General features: G+C 34.7%; 1 protein-coding gene across 1 annotated transcript in view; it reads right to left on the bottom strand.

Moving 5' to 3' along the window:
• The window catches only part of CFAP47 (cilia and flagella associated protein 47), a 302627-nt gene that overhangs the window by 266046 nt on the left and 16477 nt on the right, over positions 1–20104 (bottom strand). Inside the window, exons 9-21 of the mRNA XM_065677208.1 lie at positions 19693–19885; positions 18365–18578; positions 17817–17969; positions 16217–16406; positions 16017–16113; positions 14626–14842; positions 13370–13614; positions 12273–12403; positions 11065–11187; positions 9490–9621; positions 7946–8023; positions 7296–7440; positions 5590–5684 (exon numbers count right to left, since the gene is read on the bottom strand). Of these exons, the coding sequence (XP_065533280.1) occupies positions 5590–5684; positions 7296–7440; positions 7946–8023; positions 9490–9621; positions 11065–11187; positions 12273–12403; positions 13370–13614; positions 14626–14842; positions 16017–16113; positions 16217–16406; positions 17817–17969; positions 18365–18578; positions 19693–19885 (2013 nt within the window). The remainder of the gene's footprint in view (positions 1–5589; positions 5685–7295; positions 7441–7945; positions 8024–9489; positions 9622–11064; positions 11188–12272; positions 12404–13369; positions 13615–14625; positions 14843–16016; positions 16114–16216; positions 16407–17816; positions 17970–18364; positions 18579–19692; positions 19886–20104) is intronic.

Below are 20104 nucleotides of genomic sequence, written 5' to 3'. Positions count from 1 at the left end.
AATAATAATGATAAAGGAAATAACAAGGGAAGAGAATACAACACCTCAGCACCAGCCAACCGATAACTCGCCCCCTCCCCAGCTGAGCACCAACTGGTACCTAGTCCAACCCTGCAGTGCCCTTGCCCTTCCAGGTAACTCTCAATTACATCCCGAGCATGACGTGCTGTGGTATGGAATACCTCTTTGGCTAGTTTGGGTCAGGTGTCCTGTCTCAGCTTCCTCCCAGCTTCTCCTCCTCCCTGGCACAGCATGAGGCTCACAAAGTCCTTGGCCAGACCAAACATTTGAGCGGTAACTAAAAACATCAGTGTTATCAGCACCGTTCCCAGGCCAAAAGTAAAAAACACAGCACTGCGCCAGCTACCAAGAAGGAGAAAAATTACTACTACTACTAAACCCAGGACAATGGTCAGAGAAGATGCACCAGCAATCCCCCGTAATTCCACAGCTGCAGATTTTCCACAGAATTCATTCTTACACCATGAATTCTGTTCTTCTACTAAAAAAAAAAAAAAATTAAAATTACATCATTAAAAATGCCAGAAAAATCAAACCCAAAACCACCTGTCACTTCTCTACAAGAAGCTTAAGCAATAAGCTCTGACAGGTGTTATTTGCCATATTTATTTCAATCAAAGGCCCTTGTAGGCTTCATTATTACACAGCTGGGTATTTTGTGTTTTTTCCAAGATGCCACAATTTGCTATTTTCCAGCAGGGTTTAAATATATAAATTAAATTACTTAATTAATTAACTAATTAATTTTGAAGCAGAACACTCCTGCCCTTTGTTTTGCCTGCTTTCCTTACAAGACTGCTGCTAGCAGATGGATGTTCCTGCCTGGAGAAACACAGGAACAGCTGAGGGACAAAGACACACACATATTTAAAGTGACCACATGTTGCCCGTTTTGTGGTAGCACAAAACCCCAGGAATGAGGTGCTTTTTACTGTTATCTGGACAGGTAGCTTGCAGAAAGAGAACTATAAACAGAAAAGCCATGCATCTATGCCTCTTGGACAGCAGAATTTAAAACTCAGTTCAAAAATAATCATTGCTAGCAATCAATAAATAATAATACTAGTAATTAGGTGCTGCAGATATTTGACCATGTAGTTATAGGGAGTTTTGTTTGATTGGATTTTTTGTTTAATTACCAAAAAATTTCTTACTCTTCTGCTCTGAAATGAAAGAACCCTGCCTAGCCTATCAGACATTCAGCTGGCTAAACCCCTTTAAATTGCAGTGAAAAAAAAACAAAAAAAAAACCCATAAAACATAATTGAAGTGTGTCTCAAAGTTATGTCCAAGCAGAAAAGAAAGCAGCATATGGCCTGTATATAAATAGGAAAAGGAATATTAGGAAGTATTTGCTAGCTTACCAGTTTATATATATTTTTGTATACTGCTGTCACTTTCATGGCCAACAAACATCAAAGATTAAACTTCCTCCAGTGAGGCAAAGAGCCCCATCACCTCTAACACCTTCTGAGACACTGGAACAACAGGAATGCAGAGCCAGGCTGTGATGAGCAGCATCCTAGCCTTATCTACAGTGACTTCATTTTACCACTTAGAATATTGGGAGAATTATCTTGAATTTTTTTTATATATTATAACCATGGCAATGTACTTCATCTCTAAGAGCATCATTTGATGTCACATGTATTTGTACATATCAAGGTTTAGTGAGAATTGTAGGAGGTATTTGGAGTTCTTACGCATTTACTTTGTTGCTTTGAAACTTTTGGAGCCAGAAGGAAAGCCATTGCCAAGTTGATTTTTAGAAGAATTCAAGATTGCATTCAAGCCTAAATTACTTAAACCTTACATTAATAATCCAAGTAGTTTTAATAAAATTCTAAAGCATATTAATATTATTTCATGCTTTTGTGATTTTTTTAATCAGTGCTCCTGAATTATTTTGTTTCTTTTTTTTTCCTTAGTTTCAGTATCTACTTTCTTAGCAATTGCATTGATACAGTGAATTTTTGTTGGTATATTGGGTAGTGTTGTCAGTACCAACTACAACAGCAGGCAGTTTTAGTAGAACCAGAAGGTGGACAGAAAAGAATTTGACTCAATGGGATATACGAAGTTTGTAGCAGCTGGAGGTAAACTGGGTAAGAGCAGTTGTCCAGAAAATGGTGATGAGATCAGAGAAGCAGCTGTTCAAGTACAGAGGCAGGAAATAGCATTTGCAACCATGAAAACTGAAATGGGAAAGTTTAATATACAGAGAAGTTTAGAGTTTTTTCAAGACTTGAAATCCAGGAAAGAGAAGGAAAAAATCTGGTGAGAAAAGGGGAGAATCCAGATGAGGTAGAATGATAAAGAACTTGGATTCAGTGATGAATGTTTTAAGAATCAGTAACTAATGAGAGTTTCTGATCACAACAAGAGATGCTGATACATGGACCAGAACTATGCTTTTATTAGTATTTTACTTTGCAGGAGTTAAAGAAAACCTACAGCATCCTAGGAGGTACATGTAGTTACAGATGCTCTTTAGTCATGCTAATGGGCAACATATTTAGTTTCCAAAGTTAACTTTATTTTACATTACCAGTGCTATTACTGCCAGCTATCAATGCTGCACTCACTCCCAGTCATGTTAACTTGTGACCACCAGTGGGCTGTGAGTCGTAAGTGTATTTGGGCATGGCGTGCCCACCAATGAGTAAGCTGGCCCCTAACAAGCAGGCAGTAATAATACTTGAGCAGAAGGGAAGCACTGTGCAGTGAGCTTACCCAGTACCAAGGGCAAAGTGAGACAGAAAATCTGTGAGCATGTAGAGAGAATAGGTAACTGAAATAAAGACAGGTCACTAAAGCAACACTTATTAGTTGGTTATAAGGCATAAGGTGCCCCAGGAAGATTTCATTTTTGAAATTCTTTATTCCTTTACTTCTGAATTTATGTTTGCCAAAAACTCTCAAGACTGGGGAGGGGGAAAAAAAAAAAACCAAAAAAAAAAAACACCTTATACCCAGAGTTTAAACATTAAAAAAAGATGACATCAGATCACCCTATAGAGAAATCTGTAATCAATAGATGCAATATATCCTACACTAGTTGTGGGGTGGTCGGTTTTCTTAAAAAAAGAAGAGTAGCCACAAAGCAGATCTAGTCAAATTGGAAGATTCGAAAACTTCTTACAGAAGGGTATTACAGTTTAAGCAACCATTTACTTTATTTAGTGTTATATCTACAGCTTACTAAAAGCTAACTGGCAGTTATGGAGCAGCATTTTGTTTCTCAGTTCTATTGACAATCTTTCAATTTGAATAAAAAATTAAAAATGTTGTTGAATACTTATGATTTTAAACTGAAAAAGAAATTGTTCTTTAAGGCTGTTACAAGAAGTTACTTTTGTAAATGAAATATGCATCTCAGAGTACTTTACGGGTAAAATAAAAATCAAAACTAATTAAGTTTCAAAGCTTGGCTGTAAGAACAGTACTAATATATACTTATTCATTAAAAGTTCAATCAATCTTTTCCCCTTTTTTGGTTTACATGGCTCTACACTGTTTTATATACTTTTTTATTTGTAAGAGCATTTCCACACTCCAATTTCATCATTTTCAGCTAAAAATCTATATTCCTTTGTATTGGTTATTTTTAATTGGTTTGAATTTCACACTTGGCAAGAGACAGCCACTAAGGAGTACCATTATAATTACTATGAGCCTTAACACTGGCCTGTGTGGGGACAGAATTTCATCTTTGGTGCAAAAACATGCTGCTAGAATAGGATTTTACAATGGACAAGTGTGACTGTCTGCCATATTACTCATCCCCGTGGGACAGAGTGAATCATTTCTGGTGCTGCTTCTCCAACCCATTCTTAAGACTCTTCAGTAGTAAAGATTTCTTCTCAAGTAGTTTATTTCAATATTTTACTCTTTACAATGAGTTTTTATATCTATCTAATCCATCCTGGCATAATTTAAACCCACTATTGATTACTTATCTACTGCAGTGAAGAAGCCTATATAAATTATATTCCACAAACTACTGGAAGTTAGATCCATTTTTTACACAGTTTGTGCTTTCTGGACTTCTGATGATTTCCAGGGTTTTCTTTCGGACTTACTTTTCAAGGGAGATTTTCACACTTCTTTCTTTAAGTGTGGCATCCAAACTGAAAAAGGTGTTGCAGCTGAAGTGTTAACTGCACTGATTAGAATAACTATTTTACTTGCTTTACTTACATTATTCCTATTTACACAAATCACTATGATGTCTGCCTCTACTCATAATACTTGTTCAACTTGCGATCTATAATACCATACACATAGATTATTCCAACAGCATTATCTAGTCGTAAACTTCTATGATTGATCCTTCCTACTTAAACGAAAATGTCAGCATTTTTCCTTACTGATCTTCTCTCCAGTTTGACAATAGGCCACTGGTGATATTCTGCAGGTACCATTTTGCAAGCAGTTACATACTTTTTGATCTAGTCTAAATCTGACTACTTGGTTATGAGAATGCATCTGACAGTGATGCAAGATACATCTACTGCTTCTCCCCATACCTCATAGCCTCCTATACTATAGGAGAAAATTAGTTTGGTTTGAAATAGCTCATTTTTTATTATTATATTAACTCATGTTCTGTCATGAAAAATCACCTCAGGGTAGTGAATTTGCTATAAATTCACCCCATCAGTAATTTCACAATAGCTTCCATGTGTACATAGAATCTAAGCTGACAGTAATAAGAGAAAGAATATCAGTTTTACTATATACAGCCTGTAATATGTAAATATTGAGTGACGCTTTGAACAAAAGAATTTCCTTTTATTCAAAAACTAAAGTGCTAAAAAGGAGGGCAGGTGGATTAGAAAAGAATATTGTCAACCCTTCCAAGATGCATTGTCTCTGATCTTATTTTTTAAGGAAAAAATGCAGCTAATGCAACAGGTTTATGTGCTATAGAAGTGATCCCCAGATGCTTGTTCAGAGGCTGATTTATAATATCAAAGTTTTCGTTCAGTTCACTGTTCTCCAAATATGTAGAACCCGCAAATCCTCAATTTCTGAATTGCTACTCAATAGGTTTCGATTTAGAAGTTGCTGTAGCACTCTATTGACACCTACTGCCAATAAAATGCTGGGTTTATAATTTAAAATTAACCCACTAAGTCTCACATCTTCAGTTTATTTCTCTCAAATAGCTCAGTCAGAAAGCAACTATGCCAATCTTTATGGCACATAAAACTCCTCTACTTTTGTAGTCCCTTGGTCATATGAGAGTTGAAGCATGAATAACTGCAAAAATAAAATGGCTGTCTGTTTGTTGAATGATTTAATGAGTGCAATTCAATTTAAGTTCCTACCATTTCCATTTTTCAGTTATTGATATAGTGTGTGTTCTTCATGTATGCAAATGTTTTAGGAAAGCAGTAAGTTATATAAAGGTTGTTTCAGAACTTTTTTTCTTAAGAATTGGATTACTATTATAAAACTATTGCACACACTAAAATGTGATTCTGAAATGTCTATATTCTTTCACCGTAGAAATATCACTGACCACAATTTTAATTTAAGCATAATCACCACCCATAAACCTACCTCTTTTGGCATGAAGGACAACAAGCATTGTAAAGTTGACTTTCCCTTTAAGTTAACTGAATACGTATAAGGTGTTGAAGAACAGTCGTCAAACACTGTCAAACAAAATTCAGAATAAAATTGCAGATGTTATTACTCTAAATATCAACTTGATCACAGTTGCAGTACTTCAAAGTGATTTCCAGCGTAAGGTATCTATATATTTGTATGGTAAACATTTCTCACGAAGTTATGAATTAATATAGTATGTCTCATAAGGATTCTAAGGGTAATTTTGTGCTAATCACCAGAAACTTTCATTAAGCTTTTGATTTGCGAGAACATAATATTTCAGAAAAAAAGTAAAACCAACACTGTCATTTACCTTTGAATAAAAGTGTTAGGCAAAACCAGTTAACTAAATAATGAAAATTAAAATCACAAGGAGAAAAATAGTCAGTTGAAGCTGGTTTTCTAAATTACTTTCAGGCATGATCTACATAACTTTACCAATAACAGTTGCATTTTTCAGATTTTCATGTCCAATTTTAAGGCACTGGGAGAAGCATGAGTTTCCAACAAACAACATTTCTTTGAGATCAGTATTCATCCTGGAACACCAGGATCAATGTTCATCCAACATTCACCATTTGAACAGTATTGGACCTGACTGGATGTCACATTACTTGTTTCAAGCACAAACTCTGATCTAGAAATCATGTACAATAAGATGATTCCCATGCTGGATAGCTGGCTGTTGCAGATAGTCCTACAATTATTTTTCAAGTCAAGATGACTGGCTAGGATCCCTCACCTAGCACCACATGGCAAGAAAACCCTTCCGCTTTTCTCAGATCACTTTTTTTTATAATTCATATATAGTTCTACTTAAAGATAATTTTGTAATACTATATTAAAGTTAATACTATATTAAAGCTAAATTTTGTAATACTATATCGCAAAAGAAAGAGTTCTGATTTTCTGAGCTTTCACGGACAAGAGGCCATATAAGCAGAGCTGCAAAATTCTCTCATGACTAAAGACGTTGGAACAGCTAAGGAGATGCCAGTACTGAAGTAGAAAAGGGATGAGTAACAATGAGTGAAGGATATGAATCTGCACTAATTATATCAAGAGACAAAAGAATAGCAACCTGATTCCACATATTGCCCCAATGTCATTCTGAGTTGGGCATCAGGAAGATCAGAGGTCCTGTGATTAACCTGCAAACACTCTGTATCGTTAGGAAAAAGAGAAGTCTGGATCCTTATACTGATGATGAACTAACTGAAGGGTAAACATTGTCTAAACAGTGGGTAGGAGCCCATGAATAGAAAATGAGTATAGTTGTTTGGATTTGCTTGGTTGGGGTTTTTTAAATTTTTTAATTTTAACTGGTGAGAGGTATTCAGATTGGTTTTTAAACACTTCCTAACCAATATAGAAAAATAAAAATAAAAAATGAAAAGGAAAAAAAAAAAGGGGGAGGGGAAAGAAAAACCCTATAGGCAATCTGACATTTTCCAAATGCTTATTTTTGGCAATTGTTATTTTACAGGCAAACCAAACTATCTACTCTTAATTTATATTAAGCAGCGCCTTTAAAATAATTGCTTTAGATTTTCTTAAATTGGAAAATCTGGATACCAGAAATAGCTTTACAGCCATTCTCTTACCATTATCCATTCTTTCCATAATGAAAATTCTGATATAGCAAAAGCAAATACCTGACTGGTCATTAGCATTCAATTCAAAATCCTTATATTTACGGAAGTCAAACTCCACTCTGGTATACGCATGTCCCTTGTTCTGCAGCAAAAAGGGAATTGATTTTGTAGCACCGACATAAACACCACCAAAGTCAAATTGCTGCTGTAAGTTTAAAGAAAAAAAAAAAGTGTCAAAGCACTATGAAGTCAAGCACATTACTAGAGTGTGAAAAAAATATAATTGTTCAAAGATTCATAATTTCCAATGCAATAACAGCCTTGCTTAACCAGTTGTCTTGAATAACTCTTATTATCAAAATCTTTCTAGGACATAAAATGCAACAGTTAAGAATCCAACACATAAGTCCTGTTACATGATCAGAAAATTTTTCATGCTTCGGTAAAGAGATCAGAGGATTCCTTTTCCACTTATTGATTTCTTTTTTTTTCCCCTCCCTATAACTACACCTTAAGGAAATCCTCTCCCTTTTTACATGCTTTTTCCAGATTCTCAAGTTCAAAAGCTAAAGCTGTCAACTACCATTAATGCAATGGGTATGCATACCTACAGTTTTTAATTTCTCTTCCAAAGTTTTTCTCTTTGATAATTTTCTCAGGAAGTAAGACACTATCAATCTTACCAATTGCTACTGTTTCTTTATACTTACCACATCAATGTTTATTTCAGGGACCTCTACAAATCCACCAATCCTAAGCATTAGTATTTCTGAATTTCGTACAGCTACCTAAGTGAGTGGACAAAAGTGTGATTATTGACAAGGTCATTTTAACGTCAGTATAGTTACATGAAAAAAAAAAAAAAAGGTTGTATTTTTTGTTTAAATAAAAGAAAAAAAAAAGAAAAAAAAAAAAGACAACCAGCCAACCTACCCCAGAGACAATTACTGGAGACAGACATTCAACTTAATTTGTAATGAAAATGATTATGCTCTTATACTATAATGCATTCTCTTATACTATAATGCATTTCTGTTATGGAAATATAAAGAGGTAAAGAAAATGTCTTCATTTTCCATGACATTTATATACAGATTCCAGGGAGATGTGGCTTCAAAGAAGAACCAATCATGCCTCTGTGGCATACCATACCTGTGATGGTTGCAACTGTCAATAAAATAAAAAATACATTAAAAAAAAAACACACAAATTTTTAGGAAATACCAATTTTCTGCAGAGAAAAATAGCATTGCAGGAGGCTGTGTCACTAGACTAGCAGTTTAGTCCAACAGGAGAAAGATAAATAGATCGGTTAGATTTAAGCTGAGTGGATGGGTTAGATCTATTCAGCAGCTGTGAGGACTGGAAAGCATACTACAACACAAACTGCTTGACAGAGATCCTGGTACAAAGTAGATACTACTGTTTTGAGCAATGCTAAATCTGGTTTAGAAGTGGAAAAAATTATGTATACTAGCTTTAGAGAGCATACTGTAGGCAGCCACAAAAGATGGAGAATCATAGAATCATACAATCATAGAATAGTTAGGGTTGGAAAGGACCTCAAGATCATCTAGTTCCAGCCCCCCTGCCATGGGCAGGGACACCTCACACTAAACCATCCCACACAAGGCCTCAAACGCAATTGTCAGAAGTGGGATGCAGGATTACAGTCAGAAAAGGTAGCAAAGATCAGCCCTGTGATAGTATCCTTTTAACCCATTCTCACTTATCTGATCAGGAACAAGTTCAGGAAAACAGGCAAGAAGAAAACAAAATAGGATTTATTGTTTATTGCACTCCCATCATCAAATCAAGTCTACTAGTAAATCCACCTCTGAGATGACCACAAAAAGATGTCAAGAAATTAAAGACACTGCAGTGTTACAGTTCTGCTCCAATACAGATCATAAAAGCAGTGGATATGCCTATATGATCTTCTGAAGACAACCACAAGTTAGTTTCAACAGCTTGCCAAAGGTATAGTATCAATCCGTTCAAACAGAGAGGCTGCTTTGATACTTCTCAGCAGGACTGAGACAAAATTCAGAATAGGTTACAGCAGCCGTCAACTGCTGATAAAAATCTTTTTTTTTTTCCTTCCTCTCCCCTTCCCGCCTGCCCCCCCTCTCCCCCCCCCCAATCATTAGAACACCGGAGATAAAATCCAAAAGATACTTACATGCACACGCACCTCCACACATAAACAGACAACATAACACACAAAAGACAAAATTCTTCCAGTTTTGATTACCTCCACTTTTGTATCAAAATTCATTTTTGCAGTTGGATTAAAACAGATTTTGAGATCAGTATAGCCTCCCACAGGTACCACCCCTTCAGAAGGGGAGATCATCATTCCAGGCAGTGGGTTTGAATCAAGAACCTTCAAACACAAACATAAAACATTAAGAATTCTGAAAAAGGTGGTGGGTTTGGGGAAGGGAAGTGGGGAGAGGTTTGGTTTGGGGTTTTGTTGGGGTTTTGTAATTTTGTTTGGGTTTTTTTTAATACCAGTATATCTATAATGAAGATTTTATATTCTTACAAGAACATTTGTAGCATGCAATGCTAACTTGGACTTAGAAGCTTGAGAAAAGAATACAGGCAAACAAAATAAAGTAACAAATTCCTAAATATGATGACTGTCAGTTTCTACTACAAAATAATGTTTGCACACTGGTTGGAAACTTCACATTCTGGTTTTCAGGTTGTTTTCCAGTTGTCTTCAAGAACAAATTAAAATTAAAACTTGCTATCTAGCAAATCTCCAGAATATCTTACAATGCATATTTTCAGTGACAGATAAATTCTTCAGTTCTTTTTTTGACACTCACAGTAAGAAGACAGGTCACAGGATCCTAATACTGTAAAGTTCATTAACAATACTATAAGTAAATATCCAGTTTACCCACAATTACTTGAGACAAAATAAAATTTCTTCTCTTCTAATGCACTGCAAATGGATAACGTTTTAAAGTATAGCTACACAAGTGATAATGACCAAGATTAAGCAGCCATCTCTTGGCTTAAAAGTAAATATGGAGGCTTAAAAGGCTGGCTATGTTTGCCTTATTGATTATGCAGATTTTATTAATTCAGATCTATCCTCCAAGAGTGCAGTAATAATACTTATTACAATGCTCCATTAATAAACAGAGAAATGAGGTAAAAATCAAATAAATTAATCAAGTTTCTTAGTACCATAGTAACGTAGTAAAAAAAGTTCTGAGGATTTTAATGAAAACTCTTTTGTTTCACTAAATAAATAGAGCATATTACTGTGTGATCAGGAGAACAAATGTAGTTAGGTTTCTTACTAATTTGTGTATTATGTCTTTACACACTCTGGCATCCAGCTCATCTCTTAACCAATTGATAATACAGCCTATCTTCCTCTCACATGTTAGTAATCACATTTGCTGTGTTTGGTCTAGGTCTATGCATGTACTGCCTGGACAGCTAGTAGGAATGATAGCCAGTTTGCTCTGTCTCTCAAAATATAAAAACATCCAAGCTGTAACTGCTTTTACATATGCTACACCAGTACGAGGTTCTACCTCCACCACTGGTTCTCATGAAACTTCCAGAACTTTTTAGACCATTACTACTTTGCTTCTCTGTTGGTCCATCTATCCATCAATCCAAATTTGACAGAGGGACGAATTCCTATTCACATAAATATTGCTTCTTCAGAAAACCAAACAAAAATTTAAGTAGGCGTGTATCAAATAACTGAGAACACAAACTCTAACATGATCTGATAAAATGAACTCCCTTCTTCCTCCCCAGCCCAAGAAATTAAATGTTAAAAATAATTGTAGCTTACTTGGAAGTAAGCATGATTGCATCCTATGTTTCGAAGAGTAGCTGTCTTACAAGTACATAAGCCCATCGGACTATGACTGAAGGGTATCCTTTGCTCCACAAATTGAACTTTAGTAGCACCAAGCTATTAAAAAAAAATAAGAAAAACCAAGCAAACTACATATTACTAAGTGCAAATACATAAATCAGCCTAATTTTCTTTTCATTATGTAATGAATTAATATACTTGTGGAAATGCATAAATTAGAGGTATTCAAATAGACAAACACAGTTTAAATGTGAGACAATATTTACACAACATATTGAACTTATATCTATTCAAAGTGAACAGACAACTCCAGAGATATTTCTGGGCTAATTTCAAGACAAATAAAAATATTTTAATTAAATTTAATTTAACAGCATAAACTGTGTGATTTCCTTTTAATCCTAAATGTGTGATTAGGACAAGATACTTCAGAGTTTTTAATAGCAGTAGAAATGCTAGTATTCTAATTTACACACACCCTCCTTCATGTATATAGCAATTTCCAAGGCTTCAAAAGAAGAGGAAGAAAATGAAAAATGTTACTGGAGAAAAAGCCTAAAAGATAAAGCAAGCACATAAAAAGGAAGGGAAAGTTTTTATTGGCTCCCAAAATAGAAGTTCTAGTGCATGCAGCCTGTACAATTCAGTAAGAGAAAAAAAAGAAAGATTCTTTCTCCTTTGCACTCCCTGGCGTGCAACGTAAGATATGATACAATTAACCTAAGCTGAATTTCACTGTTTAGAAGACTATCCAGAGCACTGCTTTTCAAATTATCACAAATACTAACACAAAATTACACTACAGTCTGTTGTTTCAAATATAACTTCCCACACACAGATTTTTATCCCTTCATATATGTGCCTATAGTATTATCACCTTTCAACCTTTGTTTGGCTAAACTAAGCAAGCCAAGAATAATAATTACTGCTTAGTATATAAGGACAACTAAGCTGTGGTGCAAAGAAAAGTATATCATTGAAGGCAAGAAAAAGTCAAATTGTCTTTGTCTTGCCTTCTCCATTCATATCTTTGGGGCAATATTCTTTTTTTAAACATGTCAAATAGAAGACATAGGAGACTAGAACAATTTTTAAATACATAATAAAAATATATTTAAGAAATTACTTGTTTGGAAAAACCACACATTTTGCTTCTCTATATCTCCTACACAAATTCTTACCTTTGCAAAACATTTCAATGTAATCGTGTTTCCTTTACGCACACACAACTTGAATTCTCCTGCTTCTGGAGAGCTGTACCCTGGATGCCAAACAACTTCGCATTCCAGATCTCTATAGGCCTCCACAAAGCCTAAGTAAATATGCACAATTTACATGTTATAGCATACATGTACAGTTATCAAATTGTTAATTAGAATAACATAAGCACATTAAAGTGAAATTACTGTCTATTACTGAAGACTAAGCCTACATTTCAAAGGTGTTGAACAGTATGCTAATTAAGTAGAATTATTATGTGAATTCTCATGACAATTGCATAATCTATTTATTAGTATCCTGCAGTAAAACCCACTCAAGAGTTCACGGGCGGTTTTTAGCCATGAATTACTCAAATAGTCAACACTTAAAAAAATAGAACCACAGATTCGAATCACAAATTTGTGAAAGATCATACACATTTTTGTGCTTGCAATAGAGTGTGAACTTGTATCAGCAGAAATATCTTTTAAGAAATCAGAGCTGATCCAGCCAAATTTTGTTTGAACTGTGTAACGCCAATTCAGTTAGCAGTTAGTTCTTTAATAATGGAGTTCCATCATACTGCTGCAGAACACTATAATTCAAAGGAAAGAAGGTAAAAGTTAATGTTTCACAACACTTCTAACAATATTGAACAATAATGTAAGTGGAAACTGATCCCAGATTGAATTCCATTTGTATCACTCAGACTCTCTACATTGTCTTAGCAGCTTCACATACAGTGCTTTGGGGAAATTTTGTATCCTGATAAGCTGTACAATATTGCTGTCATTAAATACCTGCCTCACTTCTGAAATCATCAGTCTGTACTGAGAAAAATAGTTACATGAGCACTGCTGGCATACAAACAATTAACTGGACTGAGTATGCAGTCAGAGAAGGTCTCGTAGAGGAAGTGCTGCTATGGTATATATTCTGATCTGGTACTACTTTTGTAATACACTGATGCTGACCCAAATCTAAGAAATAGAGTTTATAGCATCAGCTGAATGTTTGTTTCATTTAACTTTGTTGACATATAAGATAAATGCCCATACACTGGACTTGCATAGTATACCTTTGGCTGGCTGTACAGAAAATGCAGGTTTTCTATTTTTCGTTACAGGTTTCCAAGTAAACTTAGCAGGATGGTTTCTGGGATTGTATACCCTGACAGTTGTTCTAAATTCTGCCTCTGCTAGGTAGCCAGGATTAGGATTTAATATCACTTCTCTTGCAGACAGCTCAAGTTCAACAGACACTGCTTTTGCAATTACCAGCACATGCCCAAGATGTTGGTTGTTTATTGTATAAGTGAAAGATCTGTAACAAAAATATATATTCTTATGCATTTGTTACATCCAATTTATGCAAAGTAAAATCATTAGCAAGAAAATCCCTGACAAAGCAATTGTGATCACACAGTTAAGATTGACAAGAGAAAGCAATTTGCCATTGTTTTGCATATAATTTAAGTCATGATGAAAGTGAAGATCACCCCAAAGAAGAGAAGGCTGCGTGGAGACCTCATAGCAGCCTTCCAGTACCTGAAGGGGGCCTATAGGGATGCTGGGGAGGGACTCTTCATCAGGGACTGTAGTGACAGGACAAGGGGTAATGGGTTAAAACTTAAACAGGGGAAGTTTAGATTGAATATAAGGAGGAAATTCTTTCCTGTTAGGGTGGCGAGGCACTGGAATGGGTTGCCCAGCGAGGTTGTGAGTGCTCCATCCCTGGCAGTGTTCAAGGCCAGGTTGGACGAAGACTTGGGCGGGATGGTTTAGTGTGAGGTGTCCCTGTCCATGGCAGGGGGGTTGGAACTAGATGATCTTGAGGTCCTTTCCAACCCTAACTATTCTATGATTCTATGATTCTATGATCAACCTCATACAGTCATTTCAACAGTGTTATGAAAATGAGAGTCTTAACTTCATACCGGAAGGCTGGAAAACAGTGTGCCTATGAATTTATTCACATGCTGCATTAAAAGCATGCATGCAGCAGCACAACACTATGCTGGAAAAAGCACAGCATCTTCTATCAAATTTTCCTAACAAATACATCATAATGGCAAACATTTTTCCTTTATATACCTGTGACTATATGGGCTTTTGACAGGATAGTTTCTTGGGTTTTTTTTAAATCTTAAGAAATATTACTATACTAGCAAAATTTTGCAACATAAAACTGTAGTAGTTATTGGAATATCACCATAACCGAGTGTATGCCATTAACAACTATCATAATTATACTGAGCTTAAACCAGCCATAGGATTTTTTATTTTACTACTGCATAGAAAATACGTAAATCAAGACAATTATAAAAAGCCTTACTTTTTAAACATTCCAAGAATCTTTGTCTCAAATGCAACTGGAACATGAGTCTTTGTAAGAGGAGGCACCACCTGAGACAATGGACCTGACTTCTGTAATTCATCGATTTCAATATCAATTTGTACCCATATATGAACTAACAAGTTATTGATGATGTGCAGTTTCCTGAATGTTGTAGAATGCACACAAACATCACCAAAATCGATAGTAGAAGGACCTGGAATACATAAGTGTAACTACTAAAACATTATGATCATAACATTTTAGTTCCTCAAATTACAGAATTAGTCAGAACAATCCTGTGGCAGAACAAATTCACACTAAAATTTGGAAGTAAATACCATGCATGTTCTGTGTGCTTTCAGTAGCACAATTCAAATACCAGCACCAACATTTATTTCTACAACAGCAAAAGCAATGTGCTAATTACTAAAGGGATTATTAATAATCACAAATATTTTTTATTGATCAGATATTTAAATAGTTAGACAACCAGCAATTCACTGAGAGTTTATATACTTAACCTGTTTGTTTGCTCCCTCATGTTTGACCATTTGGTTTAATAATTCATGTAATTTGGTGGTGACAGGATTATCTCCCTACTTTGTTTATGGTTATCACCAATTTTTATGTTGGTCTGCAAATTTCAGTGCTCATGGCACTAATCAAACATCTTACAAAACTCTAAGTACTAATACGTTTATCTTATTCTCCTTTTCCCTAAGTGTATCAGTATGCACAGCTACACTATTCAAATTCTGGCTTCACTGAAATTTAAAAAAAAAAAAAGGCCAGAACATACTGAATATTTTTACTTTCCTGCTAAATAATTTTACCAAAGAAAAATTATCTCAAAACAGGCCAGTTTTAATAGCAAGTGTTGTTAATAGATGAGACCCTCACAGACTTTAGCAGGTGTAAATCCCCATCACAGAGCAATCCACTGAAATTATTTTAAAGGAGAATCCTGTAGAAGTTTCACTTTTTTGGGGGGGTCACAATTCACTGTTAATTCACAGAAATTCTGGACACTCCCATGAATCTTGCCAATATTAATGTCAGTCCAGATACTACCCAATAACAAGGCATGGGGGTATCAACAACGTTCATACTATGCTTCATTGATGCTTTTCTAATAGGCTGTAGTATGAGCAATCTTTAAAGAAATCTCTTTTTACATTTTCAAGTCTAATCGTATCTCACTATTTTCTGAGAAGTAAAAAGCTTTAGTTAAACACTACTGTAGATAGTAAGCTGTCACCAAATTAAACTATTTTCTATTTAAGTTGAAAAATTAACGTAAGGTGCATTACTGTAAATAAGAGCTTTTATAACAACTAGTGTATTTATTATTATATTACTATATTTAGTAACCAAATTAAAAATCTTACCTATGAGTATTTGATGAAGCTGCTTTGATGTCAAAGTTAGACTACAATCTTCCTTTTCTTGGGTAGAAGATGGCATAGCATTAAGCCCTCTCCAAGTCTGTGATAAACACAAAGCATCTTCTCAGAGCAGGATTAAAATTCTCATGCTTTTTATATGGTAAACAAATTATGCTTACATTCTATTCACACATTTAACTTACATCTTTGACTGAAGATTTAAAACCAGTTGGTGATGGTTTTTGACTAATTAATAGGCAATTCTCATCTAAAGGAAGCATTTTGAACTGTGTCTTCTCCTTGTGAATATCTGTGATGGACACCTTCGGTGACATAAGCCCTTCAGCTGGTTTAAGGCCTATGTTTACAGAGTTATTATAAATATAAAACTGCCTATAGGGGAGGAGAAAAAAAAAAAATAATATGGAAATCCAGAAGTTCGAGCATCCCATGTTCCACACATTAAACTCTTTAATATGGGTAAACAAAACAAATTGTACTCTAATTTAGAATATTTCATTACCAAAAAAAAAAACTCTATTACAGAAAATGCATTGAAAAGTCTTTTACCGTATTGTTTAGGCAACAATTAACAACTGCTGCACATTTGTAGCAATTGCTTAGCTACTAAAATATAAATATGATATCGTGGCTAAAATACTTGTTCAAGAACAATTAAGTTGCAAAGCCAAGTACTTAAAAGTTAGTAAATACCAAGATTACAAAGGATCCTTTAATTGTATATGTCTGAACTGTACCACTTACAGCCTTAGTTTCAGAGCAATTAACTTTTTTGGTTAAAGTTTAAATTCAATCAATGTTAACTGCAACCAAGGGATTTGAAACTTCCCGATATCTTATACAGATGTTTTCTACCAAGTATTCAGAAAATTAATACTATGTTGGATAGTAACAGTGAAATTCATCTGATAACTGTGAAACTTTCTTTTCTGATCTTGCTCCTCATGCAATAAAATATAACTTTAATATATGCCTTATAGTTATATAAACAGTTCAACCATTCCACAACACCAGTTTCTTTCAAAAACACCATACACCATGTGCATGTACAAAAATAAAATAAATCAAGCTCTGCAGGCCTTGTCTGAATCATGATGTATATAAACAGAGTAAGGTAAATTGAGATTACAAGAATAATCCACTGGCACTATTTTTTTTTTTTTAAATAATGGCTCTTGCAAACTAAACAATCTTAACATATTACTCATCTTCTTTAGAGATTTTACAGGTTGGTTTGGGGTTTCCTTGTTTTTTAATAAAACTTTTAGAAATAGCAGAGTTCTTTTCCGTTATTTTGTTCCAAAGCACATCTAAAATAAAGCTAAAAGACCAGTACAATCCTTTAATCTTATCTGCTTTATTCCACAAATGATTTCATAGTTTACATACTGAATCTGCCACTCTGGGTCAGCTACAGATACAAGTTGGAAATACGTACTATTTATCATATAAAAATAAAAGAGAATCCAACACAATCAGTGTTATATTTTTCCTATTAACTGTAGCCAACTCTTCTTAAAACTTGGCATCTTATTTTAATTTCAAGTTTCATGCCTCCATTCCTACATTTTATCCAGGAAGTGATCTCTAAGTATCTAAATGAACATTTGAACAAAACAGGTTTTGTTTTAGGCATTCTAAATGAAGATCCCAAGACCATAAGCATTTCAGCATGTGACAAATTTAGGTATATGATTGCTGCCACCAAGTTAACTCTGCACATATAAACACATTTTTCATATAAGCTTGAAGTATTTATTTATCCTTTAAACAAAGTCTTACCTAGTGGTATCTTTCAGTAAGCGACATTGTCTTAAACTAGAAATGAAGTCTGCATAGTATTCCTTATGTGCTTCTTTTGACAGTCGTTCATAGTCAGTATAAGAAAACTCTGGATCTATATAATTATATCTTTCAGTCTTTGTGAAAATAGTCCTAAATATTTAAAGAGAATTGAAGTTTCATTATGTGTGCAAAATAATTCTCTGTCTTGTTAGATGAAAACATCAATTTTGTTACACATATATTTCATTGCAAATATTTTTATTGTAGCTGATTATCAATATTTAACCTCATCAGGGCAACCATAAACATGAAATACTGAAACTGTAATAGATGCATTTCTAGTTTCACATGAGAAAAGGAACTCATGAAATTATGTGCAAAAGGCATAAGTTTAAATAGAACTCAGTGAATTTTACGTAACTTTAGGACTGAAAAACAAAAAAGCCAGAAAAACCAGTAAACTGTCATATGAATAACCAATCTCTATCTCTTATATACTATATAAGAATGTGCAAATTTACATTGTACATTTGCATAATTTTTACCTGTACTTTTTATTCCGTTCACTAGGCCTAATGCTGGCTGCCCGATCATTAGGAAAAGCTGTAAGTACATCACCCTTACAATTCCTGTTTATCCGGTGAGTATGAATTTGTGTTTGGGTTGATTTAAGTATTGCCACAGGTGCTGTATCAGTGCACTGTCTTGTGCCATGAGCTACAAACTGTCCAGTTGCATTGGAAATCATTGGTGTTATACCTTAAAATTCAAGTAAAACATGTTACATTCACTTGTGCTAATATATACTGAACAATAGTCAGTATAAAAAAAGTATTAGAAAAATAATTCTTAATTTATAATGGTCCACCTAGCATTGCAACTATCAGTCACCCATCCCACTGTTTTCCTCACACAAGAGGGAAAAAGGCATTCAGACCATACTAACAATCGACCACTTTCCCTGGTCTAGATCACAGACAAATACTAGAATGCAAACCACTCCTACTATGTCCAGCTGTGACTCACTGTCTTGTGCATACACGTGACCAAACACTTGGAGCTGCCTCTGTGACAACAATGTCTGCAGTTTCCTAAAGCTTGCCGTGATTTTTGACAAAGAACTCCCAAGCTATCACAATTAAAAAGAGCTCTGATATTTTTCACTCTAGTTTTCAGAAAAGCATGTGTACATTAAAGAGAAAAATTATGACAGAAACTAGTCCATGTGTTTGCTCACTTCTCTTGTCTATACGTATGGTTTAAGTATCTATGTTCAAAACATACATACGAATAAATTAGTAAATCCAGTCTTCAACTGCTTTTCTCCCCCACCTGAAAAAAAAAAACCAAACTAAAAAAAACCCCACCAAAAAAAATCCAAACCACCAAACAACAACCATGTTCCATCCTCCAAACTATAAGAGTGATTCCTATAGTATATTCCTTCCACTGCCCATGGAGGCACAGTTTGCAAGCAGCTTCATTCCAGCCTTATCATCCCTCCACAGTACACAGACACAAGTATACATACTCATCCTCAGAGACTGGGAGAACACGAAGATATAGAACCCATCTATATAAGGATCAAAAAAACCACTTTCCCTCCCTTTCAATGAAGCCTAGGAGCAAAGCATAAATATCGGCAGCCTATAGAGTACAGATAACCCTCATAACCTCTTTGTAAACGTGCAATAGGAGCAGAATGAGGACATTAATAGGACAAAAGGTAAATGAGCATTTAGAAAAGCTGACAAAACCTGAATATTATATTAACTCTTTGATCCATAGAAACATATTTTAATTGTGTATAAGCACTTTAAAAAGTACTTATAAAGCATTTTATCACTTGTCACTTATCTTTTTAGCATCTTACCAGGATTAATTTTGAATAGAATGTCTTTTCGTTTAGATTTGCACACACCATTGAAGCTCACATATATTTGGTGAAAGGATTTTGTCTTCAGAACCTGAAAATTATTTTTCTTGAATGCCGTACCAATTATATCAACAACTTGCTTCACTTTAAATGTTCCTATTTGATGTGGAGTAAATGAAAACATCACATCCTGGAAAATAAAAGTTGTTATGAGACATATGAGCAGAAAAGCAAAGAGAAAAGTTTTGTGTAATTCTCTGTTTGAGTCACTTCTTTCCACACTTACTTCTAAGATAAGTGTTCAAAACTGGCCTTTTAGAATATGACAACTGCCACACATAAATCAACAATATAAGGAAATAAAAACCTGCTACACATCAGAACACCACAAAGTCACAGTTGCCCATTT

The sequence above is a fragment of the Lathamus discolor genome, chromosome 4 (genome assembly GCF_037157495.1).
Source record: "Lathamus discolor isolate bLatDis1 chromosome 4, bLatDis1.hap1, whole genome shotgun sequence".
NCBI classification, from domain to species: domain Eukaryota; kingdom Metazoa; phylum Chordata; class Aves; order Psittaciformes; family Psittacidae; genus Lathamus; species Lathamus discolor.
The sequence above is the reverse complement of the archived record's forward strand: the minus strand, read 5'-3'. Positions and strand labels throughout refer to the sequence as shown.